Here is an 18,331-nt window from a genome sequence, read left to right as displayed (position 1 = left end):
CTCATGAATTAATTGTTCTATGGTATTTTTTCAACTTTTTTTGTTTTAAGTTCATTTTTTTTGTAAAGACTATTCTGAAAGAACTAGAGATTTTTTTAAGTGTGATTTAAAATAACTTTCTAAAAAAATATTTTTGCTGCTAAGGATCCAACCCAGGTCCTCCTGCATGGGAAATACACACTTTCCCCTTGAACTGTGCCCCCAGACAAAAAAAACTGTTTCTTAGAAGAGGAAAGCCAGTGTTTCAAATTCTTTTCCCAGTGTGTGAAATTATAGTTCACTTTTGCCAAAATGAGTTTTCTGTCCATTAAATATAAATTTTATCTTTAAAAATGCCTACAGGAAGTTATATTTTATAAGAAGCTTCCTTTATGCCCAGGTAACAGGCAGGATATTAAAGCAGTTTCCTAAATCTCTATGAGACTTGAGTGCTATGAGTAATTCTTAATCCTGTGTTGAAAGGTTTACAAAAGTCTTTGACTCCCACTGAGCAATTAAGTATTAAGGACAATATGGATTTTTTCACTTATTTTCATTAGGCTTAAATGTTAAAGCCTTTTGTTTGTAAATTAATCTTGCATATTTATTGCTTTAAAAAAGACATTCACAATCATCCATCAATGCAGACATTATTTTTCTTATTTCTCCTTTTAATGATTAAAATTGTCATTAAGTTCTCTAAATAAAGATATGTAGACTAATGAATAAAGAAATAATAAATGTGAAAGTATATTTAAAAAACACATTTAATATGTTAAGATTTATTTCTCCTATTGATCTAATATTGTTACTCATTTATGATATGTATTATGACTTAAATCACTATAACTTCAATCTCTATATAAAAGCAAAAGATGGCACATAGTTATAATCATAATTTAAATAAATGCGATAACAATATGTGGGTAAAAATTCCTTTATGAAGCTGAGAAAGAAGAAAAAGAGCATGTGTTTAAGGAATAATAGATAATGCATTAGTCCACATTCCACTAATTAGACCAGAGTCCACTAAAATTTTCTGTGTTAATAAAAATGTCCCCTGTCTGCACTGGCTAATACTAGCAGTGGGTTGCTATTGGTTATTTTAAATGTGTCTAGTGTGTGTGACAGAGGAACTGTATTGTTTATTGTAGTTAATCTAAATTTAAATAGGTACATAAACCTGGTGACTGAGATTGAATAGTTCAAGTTTATAGGGAACAAAGGGGATAAATTTAAAAATTAAAGAAGGGTGAATAAAGGGAGGTTGGTTGGACCAATGCACACCGTATTTATGTGTGGAAATATCACACTGAAACTAATTACTGTGTAAATATATGTTAAAAATGAAAAATAATAAATGTTTTTAAATATAGGAAAATAGGAGTAGGATGTCTAAATCATGAAAACAATTAGGAAGTATTGGTGAAAAGTACTGTATTAAAAATATAATGTGAACAGGAACAGACAGTAAAATAAAGAGCCTATAAATAAGTATAGGCTAACATTTAAGTGTTAAGGACAATAGGGATTTTTTCACTTATTTTCATTAAGCTTAAATGTTAAATCGATTTGAACATTTAGAACTGAAGTAGACCCTGTGTTTAGCATAGAATGAATGGGTTAGATGATCAAGCTATGAGACAAAGTGATATTATTAGTCAATTATTAAATTAGCTGTATTGGAAATGATGGAAATTTAAAATGTATTAGAAACGATGGAACCTACATATTTGAATTGACTAATTATAGTAAAATAATTCAAAAAATGCATATTTGAGGGCAATTCAGGTTGGGGGGCAGATAAGGAGGGGTCACTCTCTTTCCATTCCCCACAGTCATGTACTAGGATTAAACTGGCATTAAAATATCTGTGAAAGTGTTTTTTAAACCATGAAATGAAACAGCAATTAATTATTATTATTTACGCCTTCATATGTTTTTGGATAAAGATTTAGTTGATTTGCCTTCTTATCTGGTTGGATCAGTAATTACTGTGTGACATCAGGCAAGTTGCCCAATTTCTTTGGATTACACCTATAAAATAAAATGTGAAAACATCAGCCAAATCTACTCCATCTGTCCCATGGGATTTCTGCAAACTGTTTAGAAATCACAAACCCAATCTGATCTGCCAAGGAGTTTGGAAACTTTAGAGTTTATATTTGTTTTTAAATCTAAGCCAGCACTGTAAAATCTGGAACATTCCCCCTAAAATCTACACTTGAAAATCCTTTTCCAAATAACTGGAATATCTAGCAACACATCCTCCATGTTTCTAGTAGTCACCGTGGTTGGTGGCACATGCTCTCAGGCAAGCCACAACCTCCACCACCTCCTCTTCTTGACACTCAAGCTAAGTTTGGGTTGCTAGTTGTCATTGTGCTGTTGCATTATTCATAGGAGAGAAATGCTCCTCACTTTCTATATCTCTATTAGAAAGTAGAAAATAAAAGATAACCTAGGAAGGTTGTGTGATTTCTTAAAAAATATTTAGAATCTCTTTTCATTCTCTATTATGTATGTATGTGTGTAGTATATATACATACACACATACAAACAGCTATTCATCCATCCTGTTAGGTATTTAAATTCATGATCCATGAGAAGATGTTTTTTGATTGATATTATATTAGATCTTTATTGGAGCTGTTAGTGTTTTTATTTACTGTATATTAAATTTTTACTGGAGCCATTCTGCACTTGGATTCAAATTTATACTTTTTTCATGAGAACAAGGATCCTGTTTGATTCCTTGAATAGCTCCTTAGCCTATTACCTAACACATGGATAACACTGAAGTGATGTTTCCATAAGTTTGAATGGATAAATAAATGGCCATATGATGGCTTACAGAATGAAGAGTCAACAGATATATTTTAATTTAGACAAGGTGTTTTATGTTGTTTACCATCCTTAAGGACATTAGTCTTGCATCAGAACCATCAATAAAATGTGGTAAGTACTCAAATTCCATCATTGTGTCATTAATCCCACTCCTAAACCACTGAAAGAAATATAATATTAAGATTCTAGCTCATTCCTTCAACTTGAGGGTCATACCTACCCACTATTAATAACCATAGAGTGTGAAAGAGGGCAAGGATTCACAAAAATGATAGCTTTGAGAAATCAATAGTGAGAAAAGTCGTGCCCTGCAATGTATGTAGAATTAATAATGGTTATGTTTACTTTTAACATATGCAACTTTGGGGTATTTTAATAAAAAATGTGATGAGCATGTTTTTTATATTTTATTTTTTAATTTTTTTACATACCTCTTGACATATCATATTTCATACATTTGATTCAAGTGGGTTATGAACTCCCATTTTTACCCCGTATACAAAAATGTGGATGTGTAACCGATGTAATTCTGTAATCTGTTTCTTATATTTTAAATGAAATATATTTCTTCAAATACATGAGATAGTTACAAACCTTTACCATTTTTATATAATTCTAAGAAACCTAAAAACAATTTAGACAAACTAACAAGAAACATATAACATACAAGGGAAAATTAAGTCATTTTTAATTGTGCTGTGTGCTTAAAGAAAATGAAACACTTAAATTAAGAATCCTTGCTTAATTTTAATTCCAAAACCAAACTGTATATGAAGCCTTGAAATTATTAGAATTAAAAACTATCTTCACTTAAAATGCTGAACATGGGATGTAAAACGAAGGTTTATGTCACCGTTGCTTTTCAAACAGTGTTTTCTTATAAAGGCTATTATGATTGTATATGTTAGCCACTTTATCACTTTATTATTTTATCACTTGACATTTTTAAAGGTGGAGAAAATGCAGGAAAGAAAAAACTCAGGTTAAAAGAGATCTTTATGCATGAAATGTATCCTGAGAGTTATTATTTTGTTTATTTTTATTATCTGGAGGAAAAGAATAATAAAACTTAAGATGTTTTTGTATTGATTAATCAGGAAATATCCCAAAAATAGAAATAGTAGCTAAGAGATTATTTTTCAGCTTTGTTTCTGCTTACAGTAATGGATAGACTTACTGTTCAGGGATATTATGCATTCTCCAGCCTTTTCTTGAATGAGAAAGCTTTACCAATGTAATGATGCACATAACTCATTTTCTGGTATTTTGCAGCCCAGCATGAAGGGGGGAAAAAGCAGAGCTAGGAATTTTCTGTACTGAGATCAAAAACACCCTGCAAGTTCCTACAGAAGCACAACCAAAGACACTTTTATTGCCACCTTATTACTGAATGTTTTAGTGTCTTGATGACTTGCAGCCCAATAAGTTTAATTAAGGATTATTAGGGAAATAAAAAATAGAAATGAATAACCTTTATTTGCTGTGATTATCAGTAGAGGTCAGCATTTTCCCCCAACATTATTTGACATTCTTTATGATCTATAAGTCACAGAACAAAATTCTTATTCCTAAATCTTTGCTAAGGCTCTGTATAATTTAATGGAGTCCATTTTTTAAAATATGTATGAAAAAACAATATTACATTTTTATATGTACCCATCTTTTTAAAATATTTTTTTAGTTGTAGTTGAACATAATACCTTTATTTTATTAATTTATTTATTTTGTGTGTGTGTGTGTGTGTGTGTGTGTGTGTGTGTGTGGTGCTGAGGATCAAATCCAGAGCCTCGCACATGCTAGGCGAGCGCTCTGCTGCTGAGCCACAACCCCATCCCCTGTGCCTATCTTTTTTAGAGTATAATTTTATAATTATTTCATTTCTGTTGTTTTTGGTATAAATCTTAGCATTTTTAAAATTCTATCCTTTCTTTCAAGGTACATGACAAATCCAAGGGTTAAATTATCTATATTTTTAAATAACTAATATTACATATAAAGGAATATTCATTTTAAGTCTTATAGTATCCTGTTCTTACTCATTAATTGAATCATTGAATGTATTTTACTTGATCTTACATTAGATCATAAAGACATTTTAAATGCACAGTAATTTTTTTATTCATTTGTTCATGTGAAATGAATTGACACTAACTTTATTGTTAAATTTGTTTTTCTTATATCTTTTGCAGGCTGAAGAAAAGGCTCATTCAGAGGTAAAAAAAAAAAAAAAAAAAAAAAAAAAAAAAACTTGAACATTTTTGTGTTTGACCATTTCTGTTTATGATGAAATGAGTGTTATTGCCACTAGAGGGCTCTGTGATACAATAACATAACTACAGAGAAACTGAGAAAAGCCAGCCAGCTAGCTGGGAATGGTCTTAGCTATTACCTCTTAAAAAGAAATAAAATGAAATGTTTAGAAGCAGATTTCCCTCTCATGTTCTAGATTTAATCTTAGCTCATTAACCAATAAGTTGACTTTATTAGTAGATGCTCATTAAATCATGGATGAATGAATGAATTTGTAAAATATTTGATTAGTCTCTCTCCTGACCCCAAACTGTCTGTGAGACCATCTGCATGGATTAATGGACACACTGAGTCTGAGGCAGCAGTCCTCCCTGAAACAGACACTCACATCCCATCCTAACTTTTTTGTGCATTGACTATACTCCCTCTTTTCACTATTTTATATCTAGGGTAGTGTATTATTCTAATCAAATTTCACAAATGCATTCTTGGTTGCAGTCATGTACAAATCAAAGTGCAACCTGGAAAAACATTCTTTTTCTTAACTTATGTATGAATGTTGCCTAAGGAGAGCAGAAAGAGTTTAATTAGGACTTTATTTAAGGTGAGGTGATAATTTTTTGATAGGTTTGCATTGAAGCAATCACACCACAAAGAAAATAAAATAAATGTCTGGGCATCAGGCTTTGTAATGGAATGTCTTTCCTTTGAAGTCCTGTTTCATGAACTCTTAAAGAAGCATTTTGCTATATCCGAAATACTGAAAATTTATTGATTATACAATTCATTTTTACAACCTCTAGACCAAAGAGTGAATTTGATGTTTAAAAACCTAAACTGTTTTCTTTCCATCATGAGGATGTGGCAGTGTTTCTAATGTTATTATTACATAGCTACTGGGATATAGAAATGCTGCATCTATTTGCCTTGGTGCTGGTTAGGCCATTCTGTATTTATTGCTTAGGCACTATAGTGGGTCATATGTTTGGGAAAATATCATTTAAATTACAGTTTCCTGAGTTATATCTTAAAGGAATTAGAATCATATAATGATAATAGACTATTAATTTGAGAAAGCCTCTTTCAGTCTGTATTGATCTGAAAATATGAGATGTTCTGCTCTCTGAAACTATTTATAGTCATCATCATGTACATCTGGGGTGTAGCTCCTTTGTAAAAATGCAAATAAAATGGAGTCTCTGCTTCCAGTGAAGAGATCTCCCTCCCTCCTTTACTGCTGCTGCTGCTGCTCCTCCTCCTCCTCCTCCTCCTCCTCCTCCTCCTCCTCCTTCTTCTTCTTCTTCTTCTTCTTCTTCTTCTTCTTCTCTCTCTCTCTCTCTCTCTCTCTCTCTCTCTCTCTCTCTCTCTCTCTCTTTCTTTTTTCCTTGTTTAAAGACTTTAAATATTGACCATTATTTCTTTTTCACAAAATCTTTTGTTTGGGGAAGGGCAGGGTTGGGGTGGAGAAGGACACTTAATGAACAATGTCCAGAATGTTCTTTCAAACTGAGACAGCATTCCAAAAGCCCAGTTCTAATAAGAGGGAACTTATATTTTAAGAAATGAGAAACATCACAGTAGTATGTTTGGCATCTTAAGTAGCTGAATTCTCTTGAGTCCAGAAATAGACTTTCAGGACCTATTTTATATGGTAGTAAATGTTTTGCCTTAATAATCACTCTTCAAATTTCCTGGCAAAATGAGATATTTTGATTAGACTGACAAAAATACTTATAAAGATTTTAAATATGATATGATATGCTTTCCATCATCCTTTATATCAGTTTTGTTAAATTGTTAAATAAAAAGGAAAACATTTTAGAATATTTAGTTTGTTGGTTCATCTATTTAGTTGTGTGATACCAGTCATTTCCCTCTTATTTTGAAGCCGCAGATATCTATAAAGCATTTCTTCTAGGAGTTAATAATACCTCATTAAATAAAATGCAATATAGTAAATATTTTAGAGGGCTTCTCTGTTAATCATTACAACTCCATCCCATAAAATTGTTTTTAAATATGGACTCATTAAATGTTGAATTAAACCCAACTTTCAGGTACTACTATTCTATAGCTTTTGAGAACTTGCCAACCCTTAGAAAATAAAAATGTACACACAGAGAAAAATCCCTGAGATTTTCAGAAAAATAACATTATCTTTTGCTAAAAAAGATACATACTTAATTTTAAAAATTTCTTTCTGAATTTTATTACCAAAATTTTCAGAAGGGAAAAAAATCCATGGAGAAAGTAAACTGCATCTTGAGCCCTTCAGGGTTGCAAGTGGAAGAAGTAAACATCCTTTGATTGCATATTTGAGTCCCAGTTTGCTCCTGTCTTTGTAAGTGACAGTTTAGTTACTGGGTAGATGGTATTCATAGTTTTAGGAATTAGTACTAATACAGTTGTGGTTAAATGAGTTAATATAGTATCTGCCTTCTTGGATAGAATTCATAGTTTTAAGTAACAATCCACTAACATATTGAATTATTTTTTTATCCATTTAGCAAATTCATAAACTACGGAGAGAGCTGGTTGCATCTCAAGAAAAAGTTGCTACCCTGACATCTCAACTTTCAGCAAATGTAAGTCACTTTTGATTTTTAAACATATCACCCCAGAATTGATTATAACAAAAGGGAGTAGGTCTGCTAACACACTTGCAAATTTTAAGCATCCAAAAATCACACAGATGCAAGGTACTGAATAGTGGGACTCATATAAAATTAAATTTTTCTGCCCACAAAGAAATAAAATGTAAATTCATGTAGAGGGGGATTCCCAATGTGATTAAAATTTTGTTCCCCATAAGATTTCTAACAGTGGTATCAGTTGTAAAGGTCACTTCTTGTTTCATATTTTTGTTACTCCCCATTCATAGGTTCCTCTCAAGTCTTAATATACTAAGGGTTGTTAGTGTTTGACTTAGGAAGATGCAATATTCCTATTCCCTGCCCCCTTCAGTTGCATTTATCGAACAATTAGTTAAGCATCCAATTAATTCTAAAAAAATAAATAAATTAGATCTGAAGATGGATAGCTGAGCTACATTGTACATGAGATATAGTTGTCTTGAAAAACCTTGGCAGCCTTCTCATGGTGGTATAAAAGGATACATTTCTACTGGCAGCCAAGCAGCTTAGAATGGCAAAAATGATGACAGTGAAGACCGTCAATTATATTAACATTTATTGAATGTATTTCCATGTGCCAGAGAGTGCTCAGAGTAGCCGCAGAATAATAAAGGGGAACATATGGCATTGTGCCCAGTCCTAGGGAATGGTAGTTTTGGGAATAACAGCCAGGGGTACAGGAGCTCCTGCCATTTTGCCGTATGTCCTGCCACCCTCCCTCTATATTAGTTTGCTCACTTCTGCTCTGGAGCTCTGAGCTGCTCTCTGCCTCATCCCCCCACCTCTGCCCCATCCATGGGGACTTTCTGTTTCCTTAACAAAGCATGAAATCAAAATCCAGCAGGTGCTTTAATAAGAAACATTTTGAGGATAGAAATTATTTTTGTAAAATAAATTCTAAAGGAAATGTCATTTCAATCACAGTGTATTCATTTTAGCATGATATATGAATTGAATTTATTTGTTCAATTTCTGGAGAATCATGTGAATTTGGGGACTCAATTTTTTTATTGGTTGGTTTTGGGGGATTTCTGAAAAATAAAAGCAGATTTTTAGAGACCTGTTTAGACATTATTAGAAGATAAGAGTATAATTTAAACAATATTTTGTTTTTAAGAGTAACTCTTAAAGAGATAGTTCCAAGACAACTGTAAGCTTTATATTGTAAGTTACATGATAGTGGTATCAAACATTCCTATGTAGGTTACTGAATTTGTACAAGCTTTTGTTCACTGCAGTGAGGAAGGACAGTGACTGGCCTGTCCATTAGATTGTCAAAACACTTGCAGCCATCACAAGCAAATACTCGGGGCCTTATGGTATTTCGTAAATGTTTCTTGGTGGGCCTCAGCATAGAATTCAGATATTGGAATGATATAGCTGCAAAACATAATGGAATATAAACTGAGAGTCTTCCATTTAAAAAGTAATATACATATGTTATTGAAAGGAAAAAAATGAAACTAAAAGAGCACTTTGTGAGAAATGTGTTCAGTTTTCCTCCGAGATGCCATTCTCACTGTGATTATTGGTTTCTCGTGTATCCTTTAGTCATTTTTCAGTTTTTTCCCCCTGTGTACACACATACAACATGCACTTACCAAAGCATGTGCACACGGTGGGAACCACATTCTAACATGGAGGCACAGTTGTGATGGCCAACTCTTCTTGGTCATGGTTTGGAAAGGGAACAAAACCTTTAGAAAGGTGCCAGCCACTGGCTACCTACCCCCTCTGTACTTGTTCATATCACACCATTTTTACTGATGAGTTTTCATGACCTTGGAGGACGCATTCTCTAATGGGCGGTGACCACCAAAAAGGGAAATGTGGTTCTTAGGATTGAAAAACTCTCTCTTCATGTGTGAAACTCAGATATACTTATGGTATATAAATGGATACCTAGAACACCTGTGCTGTTAAAATATCATGACAGGAGTGAGCAAGTAGGGAAAAAAATCTATAATATCTCTCTAGGGGAATAATAATGAAAAAAATAAAAATAAGGAACAGAATTAGAGGAAGCAGTACCAAAGGGTGATTTTACGCTCGTCTTCAAGCTAGCTTAAAAAGTACTAGTCTTGGGGCTGGAGTTGCGACTCTGTGGTAGAGCTCTCGCCTAGTATGTGCGAGGCGCTGGGTTTGATCCTCAGCACCACATAAAAATAAATGAAATAAAGGTATTGTGTCCATCTATAACTAAAACATATATATATATATATGCATATTATATATATACTATATATTTTAAGTACCAGCCTTAAAAAAATTCCCAAATACTTCCAGTTTCCCCCAAGTTATATCTATAATAATTTGTGCACAGAGATAGGAGCCTAATTAATATCCAATTATTATGCCTCCTCTTTAAACATTGTAATATACTTAGGAATCTTCTCAAAATACTTCAGATAGACACAAAAAGCTATTCATGTACATAGCAACTTTATTTTTAATAGCAAAACAAATAGGGAACAAATAAAATTATCCTTTAATTGATCAGTGGAAAAACTGATACAACCTTACCATAGAATACTACTAAGCGATCCACAGAAATGAACCATTGATACAGGTAATATTCAGTTGGCTCTCAAGGACATAATGAGTGGGAAAAAAAACAATTTCAAAAGGTTGCATACTGAATGATTCCATTTATATAAAATTCCAAAAATGACAATTATAGAAATGGAGAAGATATTAGTGATTGCCAAAGTTGAGAGAGGGAGATAGCACGGAGATCTTTGTGGTGATGGAATAGTTTTGTGCTTTAATTGAGGTTGCGATTTTTTGAATTCAAGTGTGTGAATCAGCATTTATACCAATATGGATTTCATGATTTTAAAATTATGTGAGATGTAATCATTTGGCGAAACTGGATGAAGGGTAGAGAAGAGATCACTGTATCATCTTGGCAACTTCTTGTGAATGCACATGTATTTCAAATTTAAACAGTTAAGTACCCAAAGATCTATAACAGTTTTGGAATTTGTTTATACAGTTAAAAACTAGTTACCTAGTTTTTAGTTTCCTAGGACTTTAAATCTTATTCTACCAATTACTACTCATTTTTTTTGGTTGTGATATGGGTTGTTAAAGCTTTGTATGGTCAAAAAAGTTATTTGCTGACATTATTAAAATATGGGAGTCAAAGGGTTCAGGTAGTGAAGATGCACACCATCTTCTACATTGTTAACAAAATAGTTTATCATTATTCAAAATTATACTCAATATTGATGACATGTAAATTGACACGTGTATAATTGTAAAACAATTTTAATGACTCTACTGTTTTGAACATTTTTATTAGTATCATTAGAACTGCAAGTGATGGAGTCATTTATGTACATGTGTTTTTAGGGGAATGATTCTCTTTTACATATTCCAGAATTTGAATGACTCACAAGGCACATATAAACTACAAATCATCTGAACTCATTTACTCATTTTAACATTTGACTTATGATGTCACTTTAGATTTCCCAGACCACATGAACCATCAAAGAATTTAGTTAATACTTGATTTTTCTTCAGTTCAAAGGAATACCGTTTAAATTTCATTCAGATATTTTTTCATTTAATCTGAGTTAATGTCTGTTGATGTATGTAGTATATACACATATTTTAACATACACATACCAAAAGTAAATTAATCATAGGGACTGAATAAAATAATCTTGTATGATTTCTTCATGATAAATCAAGTGGTATTTTTTTGTTGTTGTTTTGTTTTTGTTTTTATTTTTGCGATGTTGAAGTTTGAATCCAGGTTCTTACACATGCTAAACAAGTGCTTTTACCATTGAACTATAGTCCTAGCTCTAGGATTTTATTTCATTAATTTACAATTTCTATTTGGAGGTAGAGATATGTCTTTAAGAATCTGATACTCTACCAGTTGAGTTACCTGAACAAGTCTTTATTTACTAATTTGTTCAGATTAGAAGTAAACTTTATATCTTGGTTAAATAGAAACGAGGTAAGATTTGTTTTTTAGAAATGCAGTCAGTCTAATTCCTAAGGACAGATTTCAGTGAGTTGGGTTGTGTGGAAGATATCATTAACCATGTTTTTTTTCAATTTAATAATCATTCTAAGTATCTGGGTATTCGTTTTTATTCAGTACATGAATACTTTGTTAAGACTTAATGATTTTCCTTAATTGGGCGTATTTTTGTAATTGGTATGTCCCAAGCTTGAACCCAGTATGACTATGTTTATATGAAGTCCACATAAGAATGTGTTCTAATTTTTAAATTTGAAATGTACTTCTCTGCTGAGATGCTTTCCTCTCTTTTTGCTGAAAGGACTAGTGGCAGGTCAAAAGGTAACCAGTCAGCTCACTTCTTCTTTGGCAGAGCAGAGCCTCTGAACCAGTAAGGTTTCCCTCTTCCAGTTGCTCTGGAAAGAGCTGCTTAAAACCACCAGAGACTGTATATAAAGCTGATTCTACTGGTAGATCTTCGGAAAAGAGGGAGGGAGGATGTATTGGCAAATGCTGTTGCCTGTCCATCTCTGGGTCAATACCTGCTCCCCAATAAATAGAGGAAAACAGGAGCCTCACGCTGCACATGCACATGGTCTCATCACACCATCACCCAGGTTTTCCAGGCCTCTCGCCCACACCTGCTTGCAGCTGAGTCAGGTAGATATCTTTGTTTGCTTTCCAGTATATTTTCTTTCTAAATCTTAGCCATTAGATAATTTGGAAATGGGAACTCAGACTAGTTATTACTTAGATTTTTCAAAGACATTACTGAATGAATATGTAACAAAACCAGGGGTACTTTTTTTTTTGCTTTTCAGCAAATAAGTCTTTTAACCAAATCCTCTTGGGTATTATTTTCTTTGAGAGTGTGTCCCACTTATTTGCTCTATTTAATATTTTTATATAATCTGACAGTGCCTCTTGCTTTTCTGCAGTTCTTCTAACTGAAAAATATTTTGCAAATGTTAACAGTAATGAAGACATAAGGGATAGTTCTGTATAGACAAAAAGAAATGTTAAATCTTATTTATGTTTCAGATCATTCTTGGTTCAATTATTTTATTATTATTATTATTATTATTATTATTATTATTGTTACTAGTAGTAGTAGTAGTAGTAGTAGTAATAGTAGTAGTTTTAACCCAGGAGTGCCTTACCACTGACTATATCCCTACCCCTTTTTTATTTTTTATTTTGAGACAGGGTCTCACTAAGTTGCTTAGGGTCTCACTAAATTGCTGAGGCCTCAAACTTGTGATCCTCCTGTCTCAGCCTCCTGAGCCACTGGGATTACAGGCATGTGCCACCATGTCCAGCCTTGGTAGAGTTATTAATTTTCAAATACAAGTTCTTATGTATCTGTATATATGTGTGTATATAAATACATCCTGATAGAAATTTATGGATGGAGTAATTTTTATTTGGCTGATGAAATGTCACTTCTTTATGTGTGAACAATGCAATGTAGGTATTATGTATTTCATCTCACTGTTTATCATCACAATAATTTCCTTTGAATGTCTGTTCAGCTTCTGTTGTGTGATCCTGTATGTATTAGCGAATAGTCTCCTCTATTTTCTTGCCTTGACAGACTTCATCTAACCCAACTCATGAACATTCCCTGTTCATCACCATATTCATAAAATTTACCCTGACTTGAAAATGATGCAGCTGCTAAAAAGCAAAGTTTAGAGCCAAGTAAATTATGATGAAAATCCCTGAAAATCAAACATAAAGTGTTTTAGCCACATTATCCTACAGTTCAGTCAGCTTTGCTTTCTAGTTTCTTCTCATTAAGGTGATAAAGATCATTATTGGTAGGAAAAATCCTCTCATTTACCTGTTTTATTCTATTACTATTTACCACAGCTGGTGAGAAATGGAACGGTCCTACTTCCAAAGTAACAAAGTTAATCTGACAAATTAAGCCAAGGTGACATAAATATAAAACAATATTTCACTAATATAATTTTAGCATTCCTTTCAATAAAAATAGCATGATTTAAGTTAACCTGTTCTTTAATAACCAGTGATAAGGGGTATTTTTATGAATAATTAGTGACAAGCAATTCTACAAAAATTAGAAACTGATATTCTAATGGTAAATATTTTGCCCTTATATCTACAAAATTTAAACAATATGACTTATATAGCATATTGTTTATTTTTATTGTTTCTTTTTAGTTATACATGACAGTAGAATCCATTTTGACATAATTATACACACATGGAATATGTCTTGTTCTAGTTCAGACGGCAGTACCACTCTTTCCCTTATCCTTTCCCCACAACTTGCTTCTTCTCTCTTTATTGATCTTTCTGCCACTTAACTAATAGTTTTTTTTATTAATTTCTTGTGGATGTACATGATGGTGAGCTTCATCATGTGGTATATTCATATATGTATATAGGAGAGCTGTGTCAGATTCACTCCACCATCTTTTCTTTTTCCATCCATCCTCCCTTCCCTTCATTCCCCATTGTGTACTCCACTGAACTTCTAATCCTCCCTCCTTATTGTGGGTTAGCTTCCACATATCAGAGAAGATATTTGACCTTTAGTTTTTTGGGATTGGCTTATTTCACTTAGGATGATAGTCTCCAGATCCATCCATTTACCAAGAGTGTCATAAAGTCATTCTTCTTTATGGCAGAGTAATATTCCTTTGAACATATACTGCAATTTCTTTATCCAGTCATCTGTTGAATTGCACCTATGTAGGCTTTATAGCTTAGCTATTGTGAATTGTGCTGCTATAAACATTGATATAGCTGGCATTTTTTTTACAATCCTGATTTCTTTGCCATATTTTCAGTTCCTATTAAATCAATAAAATATGAACAAAGGGAAAAGTCATTTTCTTCAATTGTATACATTTAAGGGTTTACAATCCTTCAGTGTTTAAGAAGGCAAAAACATAGCACTTAAGAAGGAAAATTTAGGTGTAAACTTTGCCAAGAAAAGCAAGAAAATAATCAACATAGACATTAAAATAGCCGTTGCCTTTGACAAAGCAGAGGGACCCACAAAGGGGAAGGAGCAAAACATGTGTCTAGGGTCTTGAACGCCCTTTCCTTGATTTGGTTGATGAGAATCTGATTAAATCAGCAAACTGTACATTTTTCTTTTTGGTTCATTTTTATGGAAGCATTTTTCACAATTAAAAAAAGTTAAAATGTAAGCAAAAATATAACATAACCTTATGCTAATTTCAGAGCACACAAAAACTACCATTCCGTGTCATTGGAAATATTTTAAATTGCAAAGAAAGATTCCTTTTTTAGAGTCTCATTTGTCCAATTAATTCTATTAACAAACTTTGGTGTATAATTCTCCATGGTTGGTTTTTGTTTTTATTTTTGTTCCTGGCGTGTGTGTGTGTGTGAGAGAGAGAGAGAGAGAGAGTGAAGTTTAGATCCATGTGTCAGGGGAGAAACAGAGACAGGGAGTGAGAAGGAAAGAAGAAGGGAGGGGAAATGAGGAAGAAAGAGAGAAGGTGGAAAGCAGGGTGGACGATAGTGGAACTAGAGAATAGAGTGATTCTGATGGATTGAAATTTAGCAGTATTCCTTCAGATTGTTTTTCTCCCCTATTGTAATGTTAGGGAAAGAAAACCAGCCCAAAATGAGTTCAGAGCTAGGAACGAAGACATCTTTGCATTTGATGCTGATGGAAGGGACTTGGATATTATATTATGAATAATGGAATAAACTTCCAGATTCCTGATTCTTAGGACTCTTATGATGTATGTTAGAGTAGGTTCCTCAGCTCCAGCTATAGAAGAATGTATGCTATCGGAGTCTTCTTATTTTCATCCTTTAGAAAAACAATCTTTTGCCAAGGATTACCAAGTTTTGCCCATATGTAGTTTATTATAGACTTGGGTTATAAAATATTCAACTTTTAGATCCTTCTGGGGGTGTAGTATCAATCTATCAGTTTGAGATAATGGGCCTGAAGCCTGATGAGAGACTGACCTACCTCTTCATGCTAAGTATTGGAACTATTGCATAATGGTATGTCAATCTGGGGCCGCTTTAAGACTGCCAAATTCTTCTTAATCATAGGAGTTATATTACCTACTACAATATGTATAATTCTCTGAGATTTAAAATAAAACCACCATCCACAAAAGCTTAATGCTAAATAAAATATCAGTGACTATTATTTCTGGATGGCCTACCTGTGCTTCCTTAGTTGAAGGGAATAAAAAGGAGAAAGAAAAGCTCTTTTATTAAAGAGTTTGGAAAGTGAAGAGGACTCTTCGATTCAATTCTTTGTAAGTAGAAAAAGAGGAAAGATAATGTTATAGCTGTCAGCCACTGTCTGACAGTTGAAGGAGAGCATCGTTACAATAGAGGAGCTAACAATATCTTCAAAGGTCATCATGGAAGTCTAAAAATGAGGAACATTTGTCCACTGCCTGTTTCAGTGACCTCCTTTTGGGCTTTCTTTCTAAAAACTTGGCAGCTCAGAACTTTATTCAGTATTTTGGGTGTCAAATCCCTGCACGATGTGCAAGCCAGAAGGTGTGATTATTTGCAAAATATCATCCATTTTCAGAAATTGAACTCATATTAAATGTCAAGAGACTGGTACACTGATTTTTAAGAAGCCAAAGTTTAGAGATGAAAAAGATAAAATGAAGATTTATATAAAAGGAGAATCACCATTGTGAGCTAACCATGACAGTCCTATTATTTAAAGAGTGAGAACATCTGAAAATAAGCGTTTTGTAAAATGAAGGGTTTTCATCTATCCACATGAGATCCTGACATTTTAACGGTGTTTCTTGCATTATGTTCACAGGCTCACCTTGTAGCAGCTTTTGAAAAGAGTTTAGGGAATATGACTGGCCGATTGAAAAGTCTAACCATGACAGCGGAACAAAAGGTATGTTCAGGAATTGCCACGGAGGCTTGCAAAGAGGAAGCACACTTCAGAGAATGTTTATAGGATGCTTAAATAATTCCTGAGATGAACCTCCTTAAGAATAATGCCACAGTGCATCCACTCTATACTAAATTAGAACAAAGAAAGGATAATAACTTTACTTTTCAGATTTTAATTAAAATTAAAAACATGATCAAATGAATCCATATTGGAACACGCACACACAAATACAAAGTTCTTTCTTTGAAGTCTCTTTTGCTTCTCACTAAAACTATTAAAAGAAAACCAAAGGTTAAGAAAGAGAAACAGTTGTATAAGGGAGATTTCGAATATTCTAGGAGCAAATTGTCATGAGTTTGTCAAGAATTGAACTCTAATGAGAGTACAGATGCATGGTATATAAGCCCATTAATAATCCTTGTCTAGAGGCTGAGATGCCCAGGAGAGATATATAGGAAAAGTGTATGGACTATAACATAAGGAACTTAAAGTTATAGCATCTATGATACAGGAACAATACTGTGCAGTTTGGGAGTCTTAAGAACTAGTTAACATCTAATGATCCTGCCTTTGAGTAATGTTATTCCAATTATCTTTAAAGCTTTAAAATAAATGCAAAAGATCATATGGTATCGAAGAAGAAATACTGAAAGGAAAGGAACAGAATTTAGTTCACAAAGGCAGATCTATTAAAAGAGTCCATACTGCCAAGGGTCTAGTCACTTTTCCTAAGAGACCAGTTAACTTTCTTCCCTGCTGTTAGTCAAGAGCCCTTACCTCTTTGGATTTATTGTCAGAGAGAGTTAGGTGCAGCCTCTGAAATTTATGGAAATTTTTATGAAAAATGCATATGTATTTAATATGAGCAGGTGCTCACAGTGCTTTCTAATTCTCAAAGAGATTCCCAACCTAAAATAATCTGAATATTTTCAGAATCTGTTCTTATATTTGTCCAGAGGGATGGTTCAATTTTGTCTTTAGCTTTTGTAAGGTCTAACATTAGCTTTACAAAACTAGCATATATATTCAGATGATCTGGAGTCTCAAGGAAGACATTAGACAGCAAAATCAGACAATGAAAGACCACTTCGACCACTTTGACAATAAATTACATAAACAAATCCAAGAAGCAAAAGATCAATTATACAGGGAGATAGAGGTTATAAAAAACAAACAAACAGAAATCCTGGAAATGCAGGAAACAATAAACCAACTTAAAAACTCAATTGAGAATACTACCAGCAGAGTAGAACACTTAGAAGATAGAACATCAGACAATGAAGACAAAGTATTTCAACTGGAGAAGAACATAGACAGCTCAGCAAAGCTGTTAAGAAACCATGAGCAGAACATTCAAGAAATATGGGATAACATAAAGAGACCAAACTTAAGAGTCATTGGGATACAGGAAGGTACTGAGGTCCAAACCAAAGGAATGAGCAATCTATTCAACGAAATAATACGAGAAAACTTCCCAGACTTGAAGAATGAGACAGAATCCCAAATCCTAGAAGCCTACAGGACGCCGAATGTGCAAAATCATAAGAGATCCACACCTAGACACATTATAATGAAGATGCCCAACATACAGAATAAGGAGAGAATTTTAAAAGCTACAAGATAAAGGAAGCAGATTACATTTAGGGGTAAACCAATCAGGATAACAGCTGATCTTTCAACACAGACTCTCAAAGCTAGAAGATCCTGGAATAACATATTTCAAACACTGAAAGAAAATGGGTTCCA

General features: G+C 33.2%; 1 protein-coding gene across 1 annotated transcript in view; it reads left to right on the top strand.

Moving 5' to 3' along the window:
• LOC143641284 (neuron navigator 3-like) overlaps nucleotides 1-18,331 on the top strand; it is a 234,832-nt gene that overhangs the window by 170,910 nt on the left and 45,591 nt on the right. Inside the window, 3 exon segments of the mRNA XM_077108561.1 lie at nucleotides 5,016-5,039; nucleotides 7,584-7,661; nucleotides 16,502-16,585. Of these exon segments, the coding sequence (XP_076964676.1) occupies nucleotides 5,016-5,039; nucleotides 7,584-7,661; nucleotides 16,502-16,585 (186 nt within the window).

Source organism: Callospermophilus lateralis, unplaced genomic scaffold (assembly GCF_048772815.1).
Source record: "Callospermophilus lateralis isolate mCalLat2 unplaced genomic scaffold, mCalLat2.hap1 Scaffold_94, whole genome shotgun sequence".
Taxonomy (NCBI): domain Eukaryota; kingdom Metazoa; phylum Chordata; class Mammalia; order Rodentia; family Sciuridae; genus Callospermophilus; species Callospermophilus lateralis.
This window is presented reverse-complemented; position numbering and strand designations above follow the sequence as displayed.